The sequence below is a fragment of the Macrobrachium nipponense genome, chromosome 32, assembly GCF_015104395.2.
Source record: "Macrobrachium nipponense isolate FS-2020 chromosome 32, ASM1510439v2, whole genome shotgun sequence".
NCBI classification, from domain to species: domain Eukaryota; kingdom Metazoa; phylum Arthropoda; class Malacostraca; order Decapoda; family Palaemonidae; genus Macrobrachium; species Macrobrachium nipponense.
The window spans coordinates 32,945,385-32,971,898 of NC_061094.1; the positions used below are offsets into that span (position 1 = coordinate 32,945,385).

A 26,514-nucleotide genomic window follows, 5' to 3' on the forward strand; every position below is an offset into this window, starting at 1 on the left:
TTAAAACATATAAACTCACGTCTGTAATTTAACACAAACAGATTAATTGCAAGTAAACGACATGTGGGTAGTTCAAACAAATACTTCATACGATCATCCAGTATTTGCCAAAGATTCGTTCTCCACTTATCGTTGGTGTGTTCAACCTGTTTGTGATATGTATAAGTGGTAAATTCTCGGCGTGTGTGTGTGTGTGTGTGTATGTGTGTGATATTTTTATTTTAATGTAAGGTGAACGCACCCGTTGTCCAGAAATACGACAACCCCTTTCGCTTTTTTCTTCACATAATAACATGTCTTTTGATTCCTGACAGAAGGTACCTGACTCATGATCCTCTTACCGTGCCTGATCTTACTGCCAGATATAATAAATTCACTGTAACTCGACGTATAAATTTAGAAGGAACACTAACCTTTTCATGCAACGGATTCCATATTGATATTCTGCGCATCGTCTACCGCTGGTTATACGCTGTTATTTTATCCAACATTTGCTTCGTGTACATTCAGTTACAAACCCTTCCCCCTGATTCAAGATCTGCACATGAATGCGAAGATGTTTCCCTGATGTTTACTTTAGTACGGCAGTGACTCATTTTGTGTTATTCAGTGCGAATGTACGATGTTATCTTGGTGAGTCACTCTGCTCCCTGTAGACTGGTTCAGTGGTTCTGCCGCGAGTGGTGTCTTTGGTAAATTTATGGACGACGTTGTGAGGCATATCCATGCCCTTTTTAATCGTAGATACCCCTGAAATAGTCGGTAAACAACTAGGGGCATAATTCAACGCTCAAGTGAACAGATACAAGTCGGTTTTTAACAAAACTTTCCAATTTGCTCTTCGCCGCCCATATGAGTATAGCCCAGGTCTCCATCTGCTACCAATCAAACCCATGTAATAAAAATATCAAAACACATATCTGCGTAAAAATATTCCGAAACTTTCGCTTATTTGACCAACGAGCCTCGTCAGCTGTGGCTGTGCGAATTTATTGTAACAGTTTTTGTGAAATTCAATGCCACCGCATTTTATTTTTTTTTTACCGTGTAGGTATCTCGGTATGTAGACGAGAGCTTATTGTCATGGCTGACAAAATAAGGCGTTGGGTAATATACACCGTTATTGGTGCATCCAAGGATACGTGGAGGTTACATAGGAGGACAGGAGTCTCATGACACTCTTGTTCTTCAAACACGTACTTTTGCTTTCCCCATAAATTGGTAGTTGTGCATTTAGTAGTGACGGTAATGAACTAAATTCGTGTGAGATTGTACATTCACCTCCTATTGCTGGCGTACTCGACCATAGCAAAAGTATTATCGTTTTAGGATGAAATCTTTATTGTAACAGCTGTGATGTTGCTTGTATTCTTTAAGACGTAATTCTTCATCTTTAGAGTAACCTAGAACACAAAATACAGGACGTTTAAGAACACTTCATACAAATCTTTTCGTCCTTTAGATTTAATTTGACTGTGGGTTCATTTCGTGTCATTTCCCTCTACTCACAAATCAGCAGCCGTTCAGAACTGTTATTTTTAAAGACTACATCTTCTTAAGATTTCTTGATTCGCGGCGCACGCATCCCGTCAAACAAAAGTGACTTCGTAGCAGAGGCCAGAAGCAAAAATTCTTTTTAGTTCATCGTCATATTTTTAACAAAGGGGTCTGAATTTTTAACCCAATATTCCTTTTATCAAATGTACCAGCGCCATTAGGCTAGTCTCATTACCACCAGCGCAGAGTTCCGGCGTTGGATACCTGCAGCTGCAACTTCTGCAAGGTTATTGGAAGCTCCAGGCAAGGGCTCAGGTGGGCTGAAACCAGTTTGGTCCGGTTCAAGTAGCGTGGTGATGGGTGGGTAGGAGGGGGGCCGGGGAACGGGTAGATATAGGGATAGAGGAAGGTAAGAACCACCATGGTATGTTCTTCGGGTCTCGTGTTGGTACGCAAAGGGTCCCTTCCGTTTGTTTAGCCTGTTTATCGTTAGATCTAAAAATGCCTCGTATGTCATATAGCTCATCTTCTGGATGGAACCACCTGACACGCATATATATATATATATATATATATATATATATATATATATATATATATGTATAACAGAATCACGAAAGTTAGGAACGTGATAAATCCATAAATAAAGATAAATGCCACGAAGGAAAAATAAACGAAGGAGTCTGCGAGATCTTTCGGCTGACAAGCCCTTTACTGAAGCAGCTACTGTATATATATTATATATATATATATATATTGTGACGAAGTGGCCTAGAGTATCTGGGTCTGGATACCATTAATACTTAGAGGAAGTAGCCAAAGATCTATGTCTGGACACCATTAATATTTGTTAACCCATTTGTGCTTGTTAGCGCAAGAGACCCTTTTATTCCTGGGTCTAGGACACCCCTTGTACTTGGGGCACAGTTTGATCAAGTACTTGGTTATTGCTTACCTCACTACAGCCAGACACCTGATCCTTCATCACAAATACTAAACGACTGAATACTCTAAAGGTAACAGTGATCCCTTATAGAACTGAACAGTCAAGAAAACAATCAGTCTAAGTTCATTAAAATGGATGTGAGGTAATCTTAATTAAAGGGCATCACTCCTTCTGCAATTTCAAATCTAAGTATTTCCCTGATTCTGATTCATTTGAGGGAAACGGCACAATTACCATTCTATATTTCTACCCATACAAAAATAAAATATAATACTGGTGGTATAATAAAATGCTCATATAAATTTTAAATACAAAAATTTATTTCTAAATTCAAAATTTTTAAGTGAAATTCACAATCTCAGGGAAATTGTTATTACTTGAAAACAAAAGTTTAATTAATTCTTGAATTAATTATTAAGCAAAATTAAATCAAAGTTTATCAAGAAAATTAATTAAATTAAATTATAAAGCAATAATTAAATTTGAAATGAAATTTAATTAAACAAATTAATTTGCAAGTGTTAGATTCAAACAATTACACAATAGAATATTAGTCAAACTAATTAACCCTCTTACGCCGAATGGACGTATTAAACATCAAGTCAAAATGTCTCCTGTATGCCGAATGGACGTATCATACGTCGACTCAAAAAAGTTTTTTTAAAAATTCGCGGAAAAATACTTATAGGTCTACCAGCCGAAAACTTTTGAATCACGCGCCTTGGGGGATGCTGGGAGTTCACTGATCAAGGCGTTATTTTGTTTACAATCGTTACGCAGGCGCGCAAGCGCGAATTTCTTTCTTATCGCACTAAAAAGTATCAGTGACACATCTCAAAAATTATTTCGTCACTTTGACATAATTTTTGCACCATTTTAAATTATCCTTTACATGAAGTGTTATATATGAAAATGTGCGCAATTTCATGTAAAATACAACAAAAAAATACTCATGATTGTAGCTTTTATCAGTTTTGAAATATTTTCATATAAATAACGATAAGTGCCAAAATTTCAACCTTCGGTCAACTTTGACTCTAGCAAAATGGTCGAGAAACGCAATTGTAAGCTAAAAATCTTATATTATAGTAAAATCCAATCATATGCCTTCATTTTGCAACAAATTGGACGTCTCTAGCACAATATTTCGATTTATGGTGAATTTATGAAAAATCTTTTTCCTTACGTTCGCGCGGTAACTCTTCCGATAAATTTTTTTGCACCATTTTAAATTTGCCGTTACATAAAGTTTGATATATTTAAATGTGCGCAATTTCATGCACAATACAACTAAAAACAACCCATGGTTGTAGCTTTTATCAGTTTTGGAATATTTTCATATAAATAACGTTAAGTGCAAAAATTATAACTTTCGGTCAACTTTGACTACCGAAATGGTCGAAAAACGCAATTGTAAGCTAAAACTTTTATATTCTAGTAATATTCAATCATTTACCTTCATTTTGCAACGACTTGGAAGTCTCTAGCACAATATTTCGATTTATGGTGAATTTATGAAAAAAATAAAAATATTTTCCTTACGTCCGCGCGGTAACTCTTCCGAAAAAATCTGGATTTTTTTTGTGCGATTGTCGAAATGTTTGCACCAATTAAAATTAGCTGTTACATTAAGTTTTATATATGAAAATGTGCGCAATTTCATGTAGAATACAACTAAAAATGATTGAAGCTTGTAGCTTTTCTCTTTTTTAGAAATATTTGCATATAAATCACGATAAATAGAAAAAAAACCACGTTCGGTCAAATTTGACTCTACCGAAATAGTTGAAAAACGCAATTGTAAGCTAAAACTCTTACGGCTTAGTAATATTTAGTCATTTATCTTCATTTTGAAACAAATTTGAAGTCTCTAGAACAATATTGTGATTTATGGTGAATTTTTGAAAAATATATTTAACTTCCCTCCGCACGCCGATTCGCGGCCGCAAGTCTCCGAAATGCGTACATCGCATTATCCTAATATTTGCTCCTTTTCATATTAGCCTTTTTATAGAGTTTCATATATCAAAATGTGCGCAAACTCATGAAGAATACAATAAAAAATAATTGAATGTTGTAGCTTTTCCCATCTCTGAAATATGTGCATATAAAAAAATATATATAAAAATTTCGACATTCGATCAACTTTAACTCGTCCGAAATGGTCGAAATCTGCAATTCTAATCTAAAACTCTTACAGTATCTTAATATTCAATCATTTTTCTTCATTTTGAAATAAATTGGAAGTCTCTAGAACAATATTTAGATTTACGGTGAATTTTTGAACATTTTTTTACGTCCGCTCGTTACGAATTCGTACATCATTTTGTGATAATATTTTTCTGGTGTTGCTTTTATTGTTTTACAATGTATTATATATCAAAATGATTCCAATTTAGTGTACAATACAACGAAAAAAAAGTAACACGTTAGCTTTGACCGTTTTTTGCACAGCGTGATTTAAATACAGTTATGTATGAATTTTTTTTTCGCTACCATATATCGCATTATTTACATATGATAATGATATTATTTTTCCTTTCTGATGGTTGCATACTAAACTTCAGGCAATGACAAAAAAAGGAGCCAAAAATGAACTCTTAATCTTCAAAACTAAGCACGCTGTGATTTTTTGAACAAATTATTTTTTCCGCTTCCGCGCTCACTCAAAACCGACCCCGGCATACGGGAGAGGTTTTGATTTTTAGGGCTTCGGCGTAAGAGGGTTAAAAAAAATAAAGACAGTGCAAAAACCATAAATGCTTGATATGAAAACGATTAAAGCATTGACAGTACAAACATTAAGCATATAAAATGGATGTGTCAAAAGAACAAAGCATAAGAAAAATTTATTGAAAATGATAATTTTATCCAAACTGTAAAATAAAACCTCAAATTGCACTTCAAAACATTTGTAAAATACCTTTTATACGTAGTTGCAACTTCTCCCTCGAAAGACAAGGCCTGTTACAATCTTCAACCTTTCGTGGGCGCCTTCACAAAAATAATAATAATAACACTATGCTCAGATTCCACAAACAACACATATATTACTAAGAATTATATAATAATGAGTGACCAGCTCAAATACAAATGTGAGTTACATTATGCTAATGAAACAGTCTCGCGAGCAAGCGAGCACGAGAGAGAGAGCTTTAAGAGAGAGAGAGAGAGATTTCTCCCTAACGCACCCAACCAGGTATCGTAAGCGTATGGGCATATGGGGCGATCAGCATCGAGTTCAAGACGAAAACATATTAAGTCATCTATGTTAAACATGAATAACATCATTGTAGGGAAGGTTCTCGAAGGACTTGATGCTGCCTGGGAGATCCCTACGCATGTTTGCGCGGATAAAGAAATCAGCTGGCTCAGGGATTCTCAAGGTGTGATTAACAACCTTCTCTATTACTCTTTCTCTCTGTCTTACATACATTTTTCATCTCTCTGCCTTATGTATGTTTAAAAATGAAAAGTTACACTACTTAACACGTATTATCTTTAAATGTTGGAATCTGAATTGAAAAACATACATTTCACAACATTATACACAGTTTCTGAGGTGAATTAATCATATTACCAAAAGTATAATTGCATTACAAAACTTACATTATAAGAATATATATATATATATATATATATATATATAAATATATATAATATATATATATGATATATATATATATATAAATATATTATATGTATATACTATACACATATGGGTGTGTATGTGTTTTAATAGAAGTTATACTTTCTAAAAAGCATGCAGTAAGAACCAAAAGGTATACCTAAATCGGCTGAACAATTTATTGACAATAGCGATTTTGTTCAAGTTTCCAGCTGTGATATCTGACAGGATCATATATATCTATATATATATATATATATATATATATATATATATATATATATATATATATATATATATATATATACAGGGTTGTCCAATTTCTGTTCCCATTAGCTTAATCATTCTTCTTTGAAGTTACGTCAATTATATTAGTCAAGGACGATGCTTCAGTTACGACTTGCTAGAGATCTATCACAACACAGCCAGTTGCTCAGTGGAGCCAGCCATCCTGTTGGATATCACAGCTGGAAACTTATAGAGCAATTCTCGTGCTTTTTAGGGAAATGATTTAACTGATTCATATAGTTTGGTTAGTTACTAGTACGATGTTGAAGTTTCCATTGGAAAAAAAAACTTATAACACCGCGTGAAGAGAATACTTTAGAAAGTAAACGCTACGCATCACTTTAAACGTGGCCTCGCCCACTCGCAGATTCCCACGGCAACAATTCCAGTCACTAGATCTAAATTTCAGTATCGAAAAGCGACGACGCCGCCTCACGATTTCGCCATCACCAACACCACCATCACCAGCACGGCCCTCTGAAGACATGCATCCGGGAAACCCGTCTGTGGTGGAGAGCCAGGCAGCAGAAACTGGACTCGGTGGAATGCTGGAAAGTTGGTGTTGGAAGAACCATTTCCGACCTTTTTTCCTCTGTCGTTTGGTGGCCACGACTCTCGGGTTCAATTTCCGATGAATCACTCGGCGTCTGTCAATCGCTTTTCCCAATTTTCGTTGGCAGTTGTACGCCCAGTTAAATGTGGCTAGATAGTCTCAACCCTTCTTGTTATGTTTAAAGAGGAAATGGAGTCTTTAGTTGTACGCCCAGCTAAATATGGCTAGATAGACAACTGTTCTTGTTATGTTTAAAGGGGAAGTGGAGTCTTAAAAACAGGGGGTTTAAACCTGGGTTATGCGTGTACGTGCTTCCCTTGGGTCTCGAATTAAATGTACAGTTTCAGCCATTTCATTAACTCCGTTTGCAGCTGACGTAATAGTAATGTATTTTGTTTTTGCAGCTTAGTACCAAAACTCTGAAAATTGGCTGCACAGCCAGAGGTAAATAATTATAGAATATTGGAATTCTTTATGTTTACAATATTATTGGTTATGTCTGGAGAGATATATACTTACTTCCCCTCAGTACAAAACTTGCAAATATACACAATGGAGTGTTTTTCTGAGTTGGTTTTGTTTTCCCACGTTATACATAGTGAAGAGGGCACATTACTGACATTGCAAATGCCTGAAAGGGTAGGTAAGGGGGGAGAAAAAGGTTGAAAACCAGTTGAATGCGGTTAGATCAACTTGGTGGGGGGAGGTAGCTACAGTGACTTTGATGACGTCCTTGGCGAGTGCGAAGGGGAAATAGACTTGATCAGGCGTGTAGTAGTACCTCGTAGCAGATGAGGAGGGCTTTTCCCCCAAACACAATCTTTTACGTCATTCGATGACGTAGGCAATGGGACGAAAAAAGGGACAGAGTATCATTATGTCGGCAAAAACTATTTTTATCATCAAGTAATCCCAAAAAAATGTAAAAACTTCACCATCAAAGATACCTCACTACGTATATGTTTTTCTTTGATAAATTCTGCTTATTTTGATTATTGCTTAACATACCGTGATTCAGTCACAAAGTTCGTTGGTGTCAGAATCAGATGAATTCAAACTGAATTTCATTTCGTCTTAGGCTGACTCATGACTTCCATCAAACGATAACTCCCTCCAAAAAGAAGAAAAAAGTCGTCTTTTGCTCTGGTTAAACGTGTATGCGAGATCCTACCATTTATGGCATCTAAAGCTTTTTTTAGCTAGCTAGGAGAGAGAGAGATCGAGAGAGAGAGAGACGAGTGAGAAGAGATCTACGAGACGAGAGAGAGAGAGAGAGAGAGAGAGAGAGAGAGAGAAAGCTGTATATCTATTGGTAGGCTATAATGAATATTGCATTATGAGTCTAGGAATAGAGAGAGAGACGGAGAGGTGCATATTTGTCGTTGGGCTAAAACGAATATTGCATGATGATAATCACTCCTACCATTTATGAGTCTAGGAATAGACACAGAGGCGGAGATGTGTATATTTATCGTTAGGCTATAACGAATATTGCATGATGATAATCATGTTCATGTGTTTTGCCAAAGTTTACCTATGATCACCTGAAAAGTTGCTTTGTTTTGTGTTTTCTGCCACAAGCTACCTTCTTGATTTTTCATTTACTCTCCAGTTTCCAAGAAGCCGCGAGACAGTCGTCATCTGTCTCGTGTTACGGACATTCTTGCTTTAGGGCGACCGGCTTTTGTTTCAAACCTAACGGTATGTTTCTCTCGTCATGGAAGCATTATTCCTAGTCTGATGTGGAGAAAATATTTTATTTGACTCATAAAGTTATATACATCACTGTCGGGTTGGTATTCCGTTAGTGAAAAGCTTGAAGAACATTTAGTAGTGAAAACGTTTCAAATACATCGCCAGGATATCGATGTTTTTACGGATGGGGTGAGGACAAAAGTCGTTGGGGAAGGATGTGTATGGTCCAAGTGGCATGATAAAGAAATGAGACGTGAATGTATTGTGGAGTGGTTGATGTCTGTGCATGATACAGAGAATTTTGTGTAGGTGTACACACACATGCACAAACACATACAATATATATATATATATATATATATATATATATATATATATATATATATACACGAGGCCAGTATCTATAACACGAGGTCACAAATATGCCTATACATGTTGTGTATGTGTGTGTCTCTCTCTCTCTCTCTCTCTCTCCTCTGCTAAGTGTAAAGGGATCGTGAAATTATAACTTACCAACATAGATATATAGATGCTGAAATGGATTAAAGAAGAATTGTTGTAACGTCTAGATGTGATTCATTTCCGAACTAGATACGTTTAATGAAGCCAGGTCCCAGTGCACGAAATAGCCTCGTGAAAAAACGTTAATGACGAGTTTGATGATACACGCGGTACACACCATTAAAATTAGGTACACATGTATACATGTAACTGCTTCGTGGCTACACAAGGTTTTACGAAGACCACTGAAGGTTACTCTTAACGGTACTAAGATCTAGGTAACAATTACTTGGGTGTTTTTATACACAACGGTAATTTTATTTAAAGAAGGCTTAGTGACATGGTATAAAGTTGTAAAAAACGACCATTTTGAACATCCGTTATTATAAAAGTTTACTTGCGAAATGAGACCACTATTCTAGCTTTTACTTTTAAAAAATAATAGCGGTTGGTTTTGGACTGCCATAAATGCCAAAGTTATTAGATGACCCACAAAACGAAAAAAAAAAAAAAAAAAAAAACGCCATCGCTGGACAGGGGTCCAGAGTCAAGTTTTTTACTCCTGTGGTTTAACGCATATATAATATATATATATATATATTATATATATATATATATATATATATATATATATATCCGTGGTTTTATATATACGAACACTAAGCTACAAATGTCGGTTAATGTCCAAATCGAAGTAGAGTGAATTGGTTATATTAAACGACATTTGCAGCTTAATCTTTGTGTGTGTATATTATATATATATATATAATATATATTCTTATATATATATATTATTTATAATATTTATTTTATTTATTTATTTATTAGGACAATTTTCCCCAACGTACCTTCTGGGACAACCATTTAATAGGCTTAAAATTAATTAGTTAGATGACGAATTTGATTGAGAAATCACGAGACGCCATGAATTGTCCTGCCTGATTTTAATGACGGAACAAAGACTTGAATTATTCTATATGTCATTACAGTACGTCCTTCGGTAAAAGCTTTCGCCTCGTTATCGCTCATTTGCATACTTGGAAATTTAGCTTTTAACGTATCTTCCCACTGAATCACTTAAGAGCTCACAATTAGTGCGGGCTGCCTTGCGTTGTATAAGAATGCCGTGACGTCATCGACTGGACTTGTCCTGTGCGTTTGAAAACTCTCAAGGTAAGACAGGTGTCTTAGGTTTTTTTTATTTTTTTTTTATTTGGGATCATGTCAAGATCAGCGCGTCCACTATTTTTCAAGACAATGTTATAGCACTTTGATTTATATATATATATATATATATATATATATATATATATATATATATATATATATATATATATATATCGAGCTGCTGGTAATGTGATATGACTCAAAAATATATAATATGTACATCCAAATCAAACGGCGTTACTTGTGCTCACACCATGAGGAATAGTGTTAGATGGAGCCAGTCCATTTCATTTCAATTAGGTATGATGCTAAATGATCATAGCTTTTTTTTTTTTTAAATGGAATAGTAAAAAACGGAAAAGTGTACAATTAGAGTCGATGAATAGAGGGCGGAAAAAAGGGTTGGTGGCAAATCATTTTGAATGAGTGAGGAAGGTTTCTTTTGCAAAGAACATTTAGTCCCGTCTACAGTGTGCCAGATAAGAAATTGTAAGCGTTGCCCTCTACGGGGGAGAAATGTATGTAAATAAAGGCGTTGATAAAAGGTATAATATATACGTGGAAATCTTCACAACTAAGCTGTAAACTCTCGCTCCATTTGAGTCACTTATCTGATTTTATCATTACTTCATTAAGTAATTTAATTTTTTTGTTTCATTAAGTGATGAAGAATATTTTAAATATCCTTCACCACTTATCTAATGAAAATAATGAGTCTTCAGTGTTTAGTCCGCAACTCTCCGGGGAAAGGTTCAAACTATAAAGCCAGTACAGGATTTTTTTTTTTTTTTTTTACCTCAAGCTTAACTCCGCATTTTCTTTTACAATCGTTTTATTCTTTTTATTTTTTTTAAAATCTCCCGTTTAGCACCGGTTGTACTTGGCATTTTGACCCTTTCACTTGTGGTTCTTACTGGGAAGTGGACCGCCTCTCTCTCTCTCTCTCTCTCTCCCCCTCTTCTCCTTTTCATTCTTCTCTCTCCTCCTCGTCTCTCTCTCTCTCTCTCTCTCTCTCTCTCTCTCTCTTTGCCAACTATGTCTGCATACAGAAACACAACTTATAAGATTGCATAGTGTTCGTAAGCATTCTTGCCTAATATATTCATAACGCAGTAAGATAACTGTTCCTTGTGCTCGTTGACGAAACAGGTAAGAGCTCAAGAAGAAGAAGAAGAAAAATGCGAAGAGAAGGAGAAAGAAAAAGATCGCAGATAACTGTCGCCTACGACAGAGCGGTAATGTTGTATTATGTTAAAATTTTACGTTAAAAACTTCTCGCTAACTGAGGATTTAAATCACTAGCTCTGACATTTGAGTAAAGCAAAAATATAATGATTTTAGCGAGACATAAGGGTAATCTGATGAATTAGGAAATATATAGTAAATCCTTTCGATATATCTTTAATGATCCAGGACGCAGATATGTTACCGTTTCATTAAATTAAGTTAAGAAAATACGAAGTATGATGTAGATTAATTTAAAATGATGGTCGTTTGTGTGCGTGCGTGTGTGTGTGTGTGAGAGAGAGAGAGAGAGAGAGAAAACGCCAGCTGAATCGAGCTATAAAGACGCTAACAGAAGGTTTTGATTATCAGAAACATTTCGCACGCCAAAATGCCGATTCAGATAAATAATGAGCGCCATTAATCTAAACAGCATGTGCGAATATCCTGTCTGCCACACTGCGCATGCGTGACGCGAGTCATCATCATCATCATCGTCGTCGTCGTCGTCTTGCGTGTGTGGCGTAACGCGACGCATATTAATCATGTCCTTTATAATCATAGTCAGGACGTAACAGTGCTGCGATCGATTGGATGGTACGCTGGACGCTTGGAATAAAGGTGACGAGAGAGAGAGAGAGAGAGACACTGAATGCGGTACACAGAACCACCTCTAAAAAGCAAAACAAAAAATTATAGTAGAGTATCTAAGTCATTTTAGCCAACTTAGCTTGATTTTTTTATGCCTTGAAATACATATTTAATGGTGTTTCCTTTGTGTCGAGGCCAGGCTGAAGATAGTATTAATTTGTCAGTTCTCAGTAAGTTTTTTTTCTCTAAAACACACAAACACAAATTTATAGTAAAGTTTCTAAGTCATTTTAGCCAACTTAGCTTGATTTTATATGACTTTAAATACTTACTGTATGGTGTTTCCTTTCTGTCGAGGGTAGGCTGAAGATAGCTTTAATTTGCCGGTTCTCGGAAAGTTTTTTATTTTTTCTTTTTATTTATAATTGGTCTCATGGAACCTGTTCCTTTCTCTTACGTGTCACATGCGTGCTGACACACACACACACAGCCAGCGCCTCAGTGGCGTGGTCGTTGGCCATTTCATTGAGGGGTGAGAGATATGCAACGTAAAAACACCATACAAACAAACAAACAAACAAACAAAAATACACACACAGCCAAGATGCGAATCTCGAAACTCTGACGTATGGAACCCTTCGACTTAAACATCGAAATCTCTTGTCGAACTAATTAAAAAAAGTGGGAAAAAAACACACACACAACGTCATGGTCTGTCGTTCAAGAAGAAGAAATGGTTCCTTTTCTCGATTCTGGCGTTCTAGTTCGTGCAGTCACGCCTGAGTCTGACTGCCCTTGAAAGGTCTTGTTTTTTAGCAGTTTTTGTTTCTTTTTATCATTTTAAAAACATTTTTTGTAGTTGTTTCTTATTTTGAAAATATCAAGTGCAGGGGTGAACTTCAGGCAGAGGAGGTCACCGTCGAATTAATATTAATTTTTTTATTTTATTTTTTAACAGTTTTTGTTTGGGGGTCACCATTGAATAAATATTAAATTTTAATCTTTTATTTTTTTAGCAATTTTTGTTTGGGGGTCACCGTTGAATAAATATTAAATTTTGATTTTTAATTTTTGTTTAGCAATTTTTGTTTGGGGGTCGCCGTTGAATAAAAATTAAATTTTAATTTTTAATTTTTTTTAGTAATTTTTGTTTGGGGGTCGCCGTTGAATAAATATTAAATTTTAATTTTTAATTTTTTAAGCAATTTTTGTTTGGGGGTCACCGTTGAATAAATATTAAATTTCATTTTTTTTGCAATTTTTGTTTCTTTTTATTTTGGAAAGTTTTTTTATTTTTTATTTTATTTTATTTTATTTTTTTTGCGATCGTAACTGGTAACAGACTTCGAAACTCCCAGCGCAGAGATGAAATCCAGGGCGATGGGTCACCTAGGAATAATTATCGTAATTCTTTGATTTTTTTATTTTTTATCCATTTTGGACATTCTCTTGGAGTCGTTTTCAGAATGGCTAAAATAATAAACATATAATCTTAAACGTCCAAAATACTCAGAAATATAATCTTCAAAGATAAAAAATGCTAAGTGTACGTTCTTTAACTGACAACTCTGTGATGTGAGGGGCGTCTTCGGAAAAATTGAAATAAATAAACTTATTCAATCTTGAACTTCTAAAATATTAGAAATGAAATTTGAAAAGATTTTTAAAAAATGCGAAATATACTTAAGGACCTTTCCTAGTTTGTGACCCCCAATGGCTTAGTACAAGGCCGTCGGCAATGACCGTAGAAACATAAAAAAAAGACTGTCAATATCATACAGATATGGCCCCTAAGAAATATTAGTTGTAGATAACGACTCCCGAAAACCCTCTGGGGTCACTGTCTAGGGAAAATTCATACGTTATTTGACAACATTGTGATATGGTTTATTTAATATTGCAGGAATCGCTTATAGTAGCATCGGCTAACCATTTTTTATGCATTGCAGGAATCGCTTATAATAGCATCGGCTAACCATTTTTTATGTATTGCAGGAATCGCTTATAATAGCATCGGCTAACCAGATGAGACCGTTGTGCAACAGCCATCCCCAACGAATCCACGAATCCTGACCTGAAGAGACATTGACGAATAGCAAAACTGCGCCCGCCCAAACAGAGATGACCTCAAGAAGGGAAGATTACGGCGACTACGACCGTGGGCAGGACGACCCACGGGCGTACATGAATCCCGAGTACCACCGGTCCACGGAGTCGTTGGACTACCCGGGATTAGGAGGAGGTGGTTATACCAGCGACGGGATGACCGACGTCCCTCTGAACGACCGCGCCCTTGGGGGCTCCCCGGCTAACAGCGACATGACGGCAGCTACCGTGCCCGTCTCCCCGACGGGCGGCCGAAGAATACGTGAGTTAATTCTCATTTCATTTGAGTATAATTCGAATCCAGGTAAAAAAAAAAATTCCTGTGACTTTTCTTAGCCAAAATTGTTTTTTTCCCTTGTGACTTTATTACCAACCTATAATTCTCCTTGTACTGTTAACAGTCAATTAACACTTTAACCATAAGTTTAATAACAAACACGAAAACAAGGAGTGTGAGTTGTCAGTATTTTTTTAATACAGTTAGTTTGCTTTTATATAGACCCACCTTATTTTTTTATTGTATTTACTTTTCAAAAGGAATTTAACTTAACTTGTTATCAACTATTATTATTTGAAGTCGAATTTAGTTATTTTAATGTCCTCTTCAATGAAGTAGTTACTGTTCTTAACATACCAGTTAGAAAATAAATCTTTTTCTCTTTATTTCATCTAGAAATGTAACTGCAGGTTCTTAGAAAAGTTTAGAAACACAAATGAGAAATTTAGTGACTCTCTCTCTCTCTCTTGTTCCATACTTTTAGGGCAACGTGTATACTTACATACTTTCCGAGACGCCCTGTATAATCACATATTTTCCGGGACACCCTGTATAATATAAACTTGATGTCGTCATACTCCACGTCAGTATAAGAATGGAACGGAAGAGACAGCTTACGTTAATGAAAGTTTAGTTTCGTTATTATACATTTAACATCTACTTTAATAACTCCCGGGGCATTATTGTAATCCACTGCCGCTAACAAACCGCCGTGCACGTCTTTCCGTCACCACAGCTCCATAGAACCACGTCTGTCCGTTTATGAGTCTAATGTTCCTTTCAAATGATGATCTCACGAGGAACCGTTTCTATGGCAACGAGTTTGGCCGTTGGGCGCCATTAATTCATTCATTCCAACGACGCCATGGAGTCGACTTTGATGAATCGAAATTTGAATCAGTTCATGGGATCGAATTCGATAATGTGACTCTCGTACAGTGTGAAGTTTGACCAGATAGCCTATTGTTTCGTCAGTGTAATTCGATGCTGCTCTCTCTCTCTCTCTCTCTCTCTTTCTCTCTCTCTCTCTCTCTCTCTCTGTCTCTGTCTTCTCTCCTCTCAGTAAGGATTTTCCATTGAAGACCGTGGCAATTCCTTTTGTCCCACTCTCTTTGTAGTTGAGTCTTTGTGTATTTGTGTTTGTATATATATATATATATATATATATATATATATATATATATATATATATATATATACATATATATAATCTTTGGTTGCGGGTGTGAACACATGGTATTCCTTTGAGCTTATAACCGTCGGTTCTCTCTCTCTTTGTATTCCATTAAGCTTTCCCACTTTCCTCTCTGTAACAATAAGATAAAAAATATTTTTTTTTATAATTTGTACTACTGTATTCTTTTTTTAAATTCAATTCGCGGCTACCTAATCAATTTCTTGAAGTAGTGATCGTAATGGATGGCAGTCCGGTTCATTTACAGGTATATTAAATGAAAGATACCACACACACACACACACACACACACACACACACACACATATATATATAATATCTATATATATATATATATATATATATATATGGATATATATATTGATATGTATATTGAAACAATATATTGTTAGCTCTCTGTTCTCTCTCCTCTCTCTCTCTCTCTCTCTCTCTCTCTATCTCTCTCTCTCTCTCTCTCTCTCTCTCTCTCTCTCTCCAGAGCATCGTATTCCCTTGCACGAGCGAACTTTAATTTAGCGTTTCTCGAACACCTGGCTTTTTCCCATTGTGTTTCTCGTGATATTTCAAGCTCAAGCCCTAAATTTCACTTACCAAGTTTCTATACTATCTTATATATATATATATATATATATATATATATATATATATATATATATATATATATATATATATTCTTATATTTCTTATTTTCTGCTCGGCGAAAGCATGTCCAGCAGGTTAATAGCTGGTTATTGCATGGAGAGAGAGAGAGAGAGAGAGAGAGAGAGAGAGAGAGAGAGAGAGAGAGAGAGAGAGAGAGAGAGATAATATAATCAATCTATAAAAAGCGACTCACGTAAGCCCACTCAACACAAAGCATTTGCTGTACCCATTTTGAACATGAAGTCCCAGTGATTCAACTACATGACTAAGAAGATTCTTACATAATTTGGTCGCACGAGGAATAAAACTTCCAGTAATTTGTGGTCTAGAACCTCACTGATGAAAATGAAGAGTTTTTAGAATAATATTTGTATAATATAGTACTAGCGGTTGGATGGTTCTAAAGAGACGTGACTGCAAAGCATGATTAGAATTATTGGACATTTTACAAAGCATGCAAAATGAGTTAATTAAATGGCTTGGTAGGATATCGATATTATGTTCAGGAATAAGATATGTAATAGACTTAAAGTGTTGGTCTAGATAAATAAACACAAACATGTCACGATGGCTAGGTCTCCAAAAATATTGAAAGGCTACCTCATTGCATTTCAGAAGAATGAACGGTGATTGCAACTCGAATGAATTCAAATGTAACGTTACACGTAGGCTAGCTTCGAAATTCATAATAATTTGTGTTATTCATTCATCTTTTCCATCGGCTTCCGGTCCTCAAGGTGATTCATTGTTCACACCAAATCCCCAAGGACATATGCAAGGGATATTAACCTCGAGTGGAGCTCTTCTCTTTTATCTGGTCTTGAACTAAGGCTACGTGATGGGTGGAGTATTCTCAGGGTGTTGCCTTTCCGTTCTCAGCGCTGATTTTTTAGGATGAGGTCACTTCCTGTTTTTCCTTTGTATGTCTCTTGCAATGACAGTGATAAGACATATTGATAAAAAGTCATTTTTTTCAGTGATCTGTAATTTCATATACAGCCTGGAATGCTGAATGACAGACAGAGAAATAGGCTGATTTGAGTAGCGTCATTGAAAGCTAATAGTGAGCGTATCTTCGCAAACGTCCCTCTAACAGAAGTAAGTGCTAATGCATAAGCACTCAGCAGCACAGATCTCATTATCATCACTATTTACGAACTGTCAAACATTCTTCGATGCGCTGTTATGACGCCAACCACTTGCCTTTGTTCCCTCCGCCCCTTTAACAAAAAAAATGCGATTATATAGAAGGACTTACCCTATAAAATTGTGTTCACCCAAATTCATCAAATTACCATGAATATGTTTATTGTTATTGTTACTAAAATGTATGAGTCTATTTATCATTTCTTGTGGTACTAGCAATTACTTAGAATAAATTATTTACAAAATTCATCCATGGAGAAATGACTATCATTAAATTTACTGACATTTTACTAAAATGTAGTAGTCTAACAAAGTAAAAAAATAAACTAAAAGTCTATTCATTAGTGCTTGTGGTACTAGCAATTACTTAGAAGGGGTTATCCAATAAATGTATTTACCCAAATTCATCCTTGAAGAAATGACCGTCATTGTGTTTATTGACACGTTACTAAAATACACTGGAGTTAGCTCTCGTGGTACTAACAAACCAACATTCTCACAGTTCAAGCACTGAAGATTCCTCTCTTCCAGGTGATCGACGAGTTCCTCTGGTTGAAGTTCGACAGAACATCACATATGCAACAAATCAGGCGGGCAAAGCTATTACAACTGGCACGAACTATGCAGGACGAGCCATTGCGAATGGCACCAACGTTGCAGGTCGAGCCATTGCCAATGGTACTAATGTAGCAGGTCGGGCCATCGCGAATGGTACTAACGTTGCAGGTCGAGCCATAGCAAATGGCGCCAAACAGGTTAGTACTCAGTAGTATTTCTATTATATTGTCAGACCTTCTATGTTCTCTTGATATACTAGACGACTGTTACAATTTTCCTTCAGATTTTCAGTAATATTCATGAAACCAAGTCTTCTTCTTCCTCTTCTTCTTCTTCCCAGCTTTATCCATATTTGGGGTCACCGCTTTTAGTCTCTTCCATCTACCTCTGTCCTGGGTCATTTCCTCCCGTACTCCCTTCTCCCTCATATCATATCTTTAATGCAATCTCTCCACCTGGAGACGGAAAATTTATAAACTGGAGTCAATCAGGAAACTCACTTGCCATACATGCTGAATGTATCTACATGCTCTATCCTAAATTAAACAAGTATTGATTTAATCGGATGACTAGCTAAGCGGAGTAAAGAATGGTTAGCTGCTAAATAATGGGGAATTGGTAGTCTAGTAATGACTCATTTGATCAAGATAACTACGATGACTCATAATATACAGTAATTGTAGCATCCTGGGGGTAATTGACATGCAAAAATATACACCAGATAGAGATAAGATCTAATATTTAAAACTAATAATTTGGAATTATTCTTCCTCTAAGACGAGTCTACTGCTTACTGTATATGACGAAATGTCATCGTCAATATCCTGGTTGAATGGTTTGTTACTAAACGACTATTTGTTATGGTTGTCAGCCCTGGATGTGTTTTACGAACTACCACTGATGTCAGGCAAAAGTATTGTTTGTTCAAATTAATATTCACATTACCTGTCCATTATCCTTGACGCCAGAGACAAATCAATAGAATATAAAGACGTAAAGAATGTAAAATTTCCCGTTTAATTGACTTAGACAAGTTAGCCATTGAGTTAGTCGTTTTCTATGCTGTAAACGTTACCCTGAATCTAGTTTTCTATGTCAACTTTTCTCTGAACTGAATCAATGAAGTGCAGTCAAGTCACTCAAATGTTGAACAGTCTTCGTTGACCTGTGCAGCTATGTACAGTGGGGCATATAACGTCATTAGAGATGACATCAATAAGGCAAGTGAATTAACATTTACATAACAGAACGCTGCAAAATGCATTTAAGTCCTGCATTGACTCGAGTATTAAGCAGCAGATTTTTATGATGAGACATTTTGACCCCCTGCTAATATCGAAAAAATACGTTTTGAGGAAACCGGATATTAATTCTTATTAATTAGAACCATTTTATACAACCACTTTATGTCCATGGGGAGGAAATTAATTATTTTTTCGCATTTACTAAGATTTCACAGTAAGAGGGAGGCAAATAACCATTTCTGTTTTCGAATTTACCCCTTTAACGATTTTCTCGAGAAAGGACCTCCGTGTGTATGATTCATAAAACAGTTATTCATGAAAGCGTTAATCTTCTTCTTCTCCCTCTTCTTTTTAGCTTAATCCCTACTCAAGGAATCAAGATTGCTATTTCTTAAGAGGAATTTTTCAGGAGTTGCTAACGCTCATCGAACCACAATGGCAGAGAAAAATGTGAAAATAGTTATTTCCTTCTGGTTACAATTTGAATTGTCTTTAAATTTCCTTTTAACGAATAAGCTATTGCTTTAGAAAAGTCATGCTACACTAAACATATTCAGAAGGTAGGCACAAGAACACAATCTTTAAGCTGAAACAGAAATTAGAAGATTGAAAATCGACGAGTGATCAGGCCATAAAGAACTTAACAAATGAGTTGCCACGCTAAAAAGTCCGTGGCAATTACGAGCAAACATATAAGCCACAATCGGTTCGATGATTTAGACCTATACGTTACGCTAGACTTATAAAGAGCATGTTTTTTTTTATCTCTTAGGCCTAGCTAATTTATAAAAATGTATATTAATAGACAGAAGAGAGTCTGGGAATAAAAAAGGCAGGGAATATCTACATAGGATAGATTGGAAGATTTTGATGTAATAAGTAACGCAAGCCAGAGGGTATAAAACTGCCAAGCCCTGAAATGTGTTCGCTGGTAAATTCACTCCCAGTCTGAAGTAGCCTCGAAAATCAGGAACAGGAGGAACAGAAATTACTTTGATGTGGAAAAATGAAGACGCTCAAGTTCTGTATCGAAGAAAGGCCTAGTGAAAAGACTAAAAATGAAAACAAGTTATACTAATATTTCTGAAATCAAATAGGAATTGGATCGCGTTCTGATTTCTGCTGAAGTAGACATAGGTTCTTGTTAGCTAAGAACATACAATTTCCGTAATCAGCCCAACATCTTGGGAAAAACTTTGCTGTTCATAGAGCCAATCCCTAAAACTATAATTTTGTCATTCTTTTGCTTACTCGATAAAAGATATTTTATATAAGAAAATTTCGAAAATATCTGGCTTAAATGATTTTTTTTTTCTGAGTGACCATTTTAACGAAATAGGCCAGCCACTGCTGTTTGTCAACCCCTTATACGTAATACAAACTCGCCACCGATGTCAGGAATTAGGCCTCAAATGAATGTTTTCATTGCCTGTACATTGTCCTTGACTCTAGAAGTAAATCAGTAAATATGAAGAGATATAATTGAATGTAAAATTATCTCTCGAACGTTGGACCTACGCGGAAATTCATTGCCAAATACACACAAAGACTACAGTACACTGGCCATTCAACGAATACGACTGATTTACACAAGTTAGCCATTGAGCTCATCATTTTCTACTCCACAAACGTTATCCTGAATCCAGTTTTCTATGTCAACTTTCTGCTGAATCGATGTGGTAATGAGAGTGAGCCTGAGCCCTGAGCCAAGTGTTCAACAGTTTTCACTTCCCCTTGTAACGATGCACAGCGAGGCATATAACGTCATCAAAGATGACATCAATAAGGCAAGTAAATTAATGTTTAATTAAGAAAACCCTATATGATAAGAAAGAAGTGAAGATATTTAGTGAACCAATGGCAATGTAGAATTCGTATAGTGTGCTATGTTGTATATATTTCGAGCAATAAGGTACGTCTGTATACACCAGTACATTCATAATTATCTACCTATGTGGCATCATGACACCCAGGAACAGCTGCGACACTGACACATTTTGAGGAAACCGGATGTTATTAATTTAATGCAGAGTAAAGTAATTTAGAAAGCTACATACACTTTATATTATCAGTAGATAGGCTAAATTCATGCTTGATCGGTGCTTTGGGAGATTATAGGCCTATAAGTTTATCGCATGTCACTGAAAGTGGAAGAAAGATGAAAGTTATGTATTTGTTTAAATACATTTCAGAGGAGAAGTACTTTCCGTATTTATCAGGATTTCGCGGTAAGAGAGAGCGACAGTGCCTTCTTTGTTTCCGTGTTTACTCTCGCTTAACGATTTTCGCGGTCTGGCGTCTTTGTGCTTGATTCAGATAGTAGCTATTATGCGTCATGCAGCCCCGTGCGTATAATGCTTTGTGCGTGAGCGAGTACCGGCAAATCTTTCATAATCATGCGTGGTGTTCATTGTATCACGAAATGCAAACACTTTACCTGGTACAATTCCCATTTTATCAGTGTCCAATTTGGTTAAAGATATTCTTGAACAATGCACTATACGGGAAGGTAATTATATATATTTGTATATAATATATGTTTATTTTTTTATTAGTGGGATCTTTTCTTTTTGTATTTCCCTCTACTTTCTCTTACTTCTTCCTAATGAACACCATATTCTGAATGCAATAATAATGACGATAATGATAATATTTAGGTACATAGCATAATGTATATATTGAGAGTAGTGTGCATCGCAGGCTATATCGGATAGGGTCGATATTATTATTTTTCTTGTTATTATTATCATCATTACCGCGTCTTTTGAGCGGACTTTGCGTTCAAGATCAATTTTTGTCATGTCTCAAAAACTTGTGGTCCAGGACCACTTCTCACTTGTCACGGCTCCTGCCTTTTATGATTGTTACTCCCAATATGCTCTCGTCCATTGTGGAAGAGTCTAAAAATAACGTCGATTTATCGTGGAAGCGTTCACACAGTAGGATGTTCACAGGTGAGAATATCAAAAGGAATCCATGACTGTCCAGTGGTCTGAATGAGATTTGTAATATAGCTATATACGTGTATATATATATATATATATAATATTATATCTATATATATATATATATATATATTATATATTTTTATATTAATATATACGAGTATGTCTATATCTGATACATTTTAAGTATAGTAATTTTATCTTCTCATACACATAAATGTAAGTAAAATTATTACGAATGTTTAACATTCATGACTATATGTATATATATATATATATATATATTGTAATATATAGATATATATAATATATATATATAGTCATGAATGTTAAACATTCGTAATAATTTTACTTACATTTATGTGTATGAGAAGATAAAATTACTATACTTAAAATGTATCAGATATAGACATACTCGAATACCCCTACATTAATTAAAAGAGTAAAAAACAAAATTATAATTCCAATTATGAGAGTAACGTGAGTTCTGTTTTTAAGAAACATCACTCCTTCATGCTTCTTGTTCTTCTCAATCCTCAGGGGTTCAAGACGTTGACCCAGCCGATGGAAATCTCCAAATTCGGCGTCTTCGATGTCTTGACTGCCCTGGTGGGTGTGGGGATGTTCTACTTCGACGTTATCTCCGATATCTTGGTCGCTTACTATATGTACGACGACGAGGCTACGCATGAATGGTTCTTGGCCACTGTTCTGCTGCTAGGTAAGCAATCATTGGGTCTACGTTTTCTGTAGAGTTTTTTCCTACCTTGTAATAACGTACATGCATGATACATACAGTATAGATATATAAATGGATCACGGTTCGATGTGATAATTATTCATATATATATATATATATATATATATATATATATCTATATATATATATATTATAAAAGTTAAATGGACAGATGCCTGTAGGGAAGAAGGAAAAAGAGAGCCAAATATGGCTAGGCCTAAGCCAAAAAATATTTTAATCATCCAAAGCAAACATTTTGCATAATTTAACAAATAGAATATTTTTTTGCCATTTCTTCAATTCACATTAAAGTAGAGTCAACATGGAATATTGTTCTACTTTTCCGTTGTGGCATTAAAACAACATGGCTATATTTCGTTGGATATGTTTTCCTAAATTCAAATCTATCTCCATTTCTCACTTGTATTTCCCAACTCAGTGATACCCCTGATCGTGGTGAACGGATTCAGCCTTTACTGGTACTGGTTCGACGAACGGGTTTGCGAGCATGATGGTATGTGCCCAAGGACTCCTAAAGTACCCGTGGCCCTTTGGTTCTTCAGGATCCTTGGTCATCTGATGCTCCATGCCAGCATACTAAGGTCAGTTGGTTGGAGTTCTCGTGTACTGTTAGGCCACAATAGGCCTATGTAAGTTGGTGGTCGTTGGTTATTTTCTCGTGTAGTCTACAACTGATAGTTATAGAGAATTGTTTTATATTTGTCGTATGGTAAACTGCAGGACATTCAGTATTATAAGCGCCCCTCCATTTTCTATTAAAAAAATGTATAGGCCTATTATTAGGGCAGATGCAGGATCCTCTACTAAATCAGATATCATTAGGTTTGTTAAACTGCTTTGAAGAATGTTTCTTTCAGTTAGTCATTACTTTTGTTAATCTCGCGTCATCTTTCCTTCACAGAACGATTGATTTACTCTACTACGGTATAAAGAGCATCAAAGGTTCGTCTTTGGCGCCGAAGGAGGAACCACAGACTGAGGATCAGTACAAAACGGAGGATGCAGCGAATGGTAATATTCTTACCAGAATAAATTTCATCTAATGACTTTTAATTAATATCATATTTTTTGCATGTTTTTAAGAGGAGTTATCAATATCTCGGCCCAATATGCTCCCATACATTATCAAGTCAACGGAAGCCATCAGAAAGTAATGCTGTGGTGGCTTGCCTCATTGAAGAAGCTATTGTTAATCGCTAGACCTACTTGTGTATAGGTTCACACCAAACTCTATATTCTACTCCATTCCATCTATACGTGGGCCTAATTCCAAAGGGCCCCATACACTGAATGATTGCATGAACGATTGTCTGTATCGTTCCCAAAAACATTGTGTATGGGCTTGTCTAAATGCAAAAGTGGGCGGAGCTTCGTGTCTGAACGATCTCAGCGGGAATCTGTCAAGACCAGGTTGCTGGCTTGCGACTTGAGTCTGTCATACACAGATCGTTCAATGTATGGGTTTGTCTGCCGATATAACGCGCGTCTCTTCTAGAGATGATGTCATGTCTTCCCGAGACAAAATCTTTTTGTTCATACTGAATCGGTGCGGAGATCGTTCATACTGTCTGAATAGTGTGGGCATTTGTCGATAACGACAATCATTCAGACAATCGTTCAGTGTATGGGGGCCTTAAGCCTCTAATTTTCTGGGTCCTTATTGGCATCCTTTGACTCCAATCTTACCTATTGCAGGCTACGCAGATCCGCCTCCCGCCCACAATCACCGCCATGATGGACTTTACTATCAGAAGCTGTGGATCCACGCTGAAAGAGACGCGGCCAATGTGGACCTCATGTCTTCGCTGGTGCAGGACGCTCCCCAGCTCATCTTGCAGATTTATATCATGGCCAATACCATTCCTGAACAGTCGCTGCAGGGAGAGATATCCACGACAAGTGAGTCCATTCAAGTGGGTTGTTTTTATTAGTGCAGGAGACTTTTTGTTTTTTTTTGTTTTTTGTTTTACAGAGCTGTTGCGAAAATTAGTTGTGAGAGAAGATGGGACACTAACTAGACTTACCTTTCAACAAAGCCGGTTCGTTACGAAGAAAAGTTATTTGCTCTCGTTTCTAATTTACAGTGTTACGGAAAATATTCTCGTTTCTAATTTAAAATTTTAAGGAAAAGCGTTCTTATTTCTAATTTTCAATTTTAAGGAAAATTATTTTTAATTTGATGTACAATATTATGTAAAATTATTCTAAATTTACAGTGTTATGTAAAATATTATTGTTTCTAATTTACCATATTAAGGAAAGTTATACTTATTTCTAATTTACAGAATTACGGAAAATTATTTTAATTTGATTTACAATATTATAGGAAATTATTCTAAATTTACAATGTTATGGAAATTTATTCTAATTTAATTTACAAAATTAGGAAAAAATATTTTCATTTAATTAAATCGCTAAGGAAAATTGTTTTCATTTCTAATTTATAGCATCACCGAAAACTATCCTCACTATTAATTTACATTATGGAAATATATTATCGTGACTGATCAACGATACTTATCATTTCCCAGTGATGATGCAGCTGTTGTCAGTGGGGGCTTCCCTCGTAGCCATGGCTTTCTCGGTCGGCTCTTTCACCAAAGCGACTCGCCTGGCAGAACCCTCCATGGGGAACCTCAGCGCAGCTGGTCTGATGGTGCTCTCTCTGGCGCACTTCTGCTGCATTGGACCTCAGGTGAGAAATGGTGGATCTCGGAAATCTGATTTTGTAGTTAGTTTGAAAATAGAATTATTTGGGAGATTTCGCTTCTAACATCAGCAAAAAACTAGAAATATTCGTGTTGATATTGACCTCAGTACAACATTGATGGATCTTTCATAGATAGTTACCCCCAAGGATTTTTAACCCGGTACGTATCCACTTTGTGTTAAGTACAAGCCCGTTTGGGATTATCTTGAAAACACAAACAAAAGACTGTCAAAATCTTAAAGATAATGACCCCAGAGAAATATTAGTCCTAAGTAACGACCACTCAAAAACCATTGGGGCTACTATCTAGGAAAGATAGTGTCATTTCAATAGTTAGATACACAAGGCAACTTGGATGTAAATCTAAGGTGACCTAGGATGCTGACCTCAGTGCAACATTAATTACTTTAATTCAATTGCCATTAGATACGCAGGGGTTATGCACCAAATTCAAGGTTGCCCAGGATAACTATGAGTTGTGATTCTTCATTATGAAGCACGTTTTGGCAATGTACATAACATTGCATTAAATAGACTCTGGCATCTTACGAATTCGAATTTCTCCTTTCAGGTGTTGTGCTTTTCCCTGTTCGCCACGAAATACCTAGTCATCTTCTTCATCGTTGTTTCGTGTCACTGGCTGGCTGCCAGCATCCTCATCTTATTCACGGTGAGTAGGATGATTCTCGATTGTGTCTTTCGTCTAACTTGATGTTCTAGGACCTTTGAAGACACTGCATTCAGACTATCCAATAAGCTCCCCCCCAAGAAGTGTATAAATTTGTGAAAACTTGCAGATATTGGGGAAGAAATTTAAGATACAACTGAAGTGTGATTTAGA

At 36.0% G+C, this 26,514-nt stretch overlaps 1 protein-coding gene across 2 annotated transcripts in view; it reads left to right on the forward strand.

The window, feature by feature from the left end:
* Window positions 1–26,514, forward strand: part of LOC135207327 (XK-related protein 6-like) — a 53,578-nt gene that overhangs the window by 23,280 nt on the left and 3,784 nt on the right. Inside the window, exons 2-9 of one of the 2 annotated variants that reach the window (XM_064239027.1) lie at window positions 14,086–14,458; window positions 17,988–18,211; window positions 22,744–22,924; window positions 23,382–23,544; window positions 23,865–23,974; window positions 24,659–24,862; window positions 25,495–25,658; window positions 26,245–26,343. In XM_064239027.1, the coding sequence (XP_064095097.1) occupies window positions 14,212–14,458; window positions 17,988–18,211; window positions 22,744–22,924; window positions 23,382–23,544; window positions 23,865–23,974; window positions 24,659–24,862; window positions 25,495–25,658; window positions 26,245–26,343 (1,392 nt within the window). In that variant the 5' untranslated portion in view covers window positions 14,086–14,211. Of the gene's footprint in view, window positions 1–14,085; window positions 14,459–17,987; window positions 18,212–20,496; window positions 21,046–22,743; window positions 22,925–23,381; window positions 23,545–23,864; window positions 23,975–24,658; window positions 24,863–25,494; window positions 25,659–26,244; window positions 26,344–26,514 lie in introns of those variants that run through there. The other variant, XM_064239028.1, reaches the window with a different exon arrangement.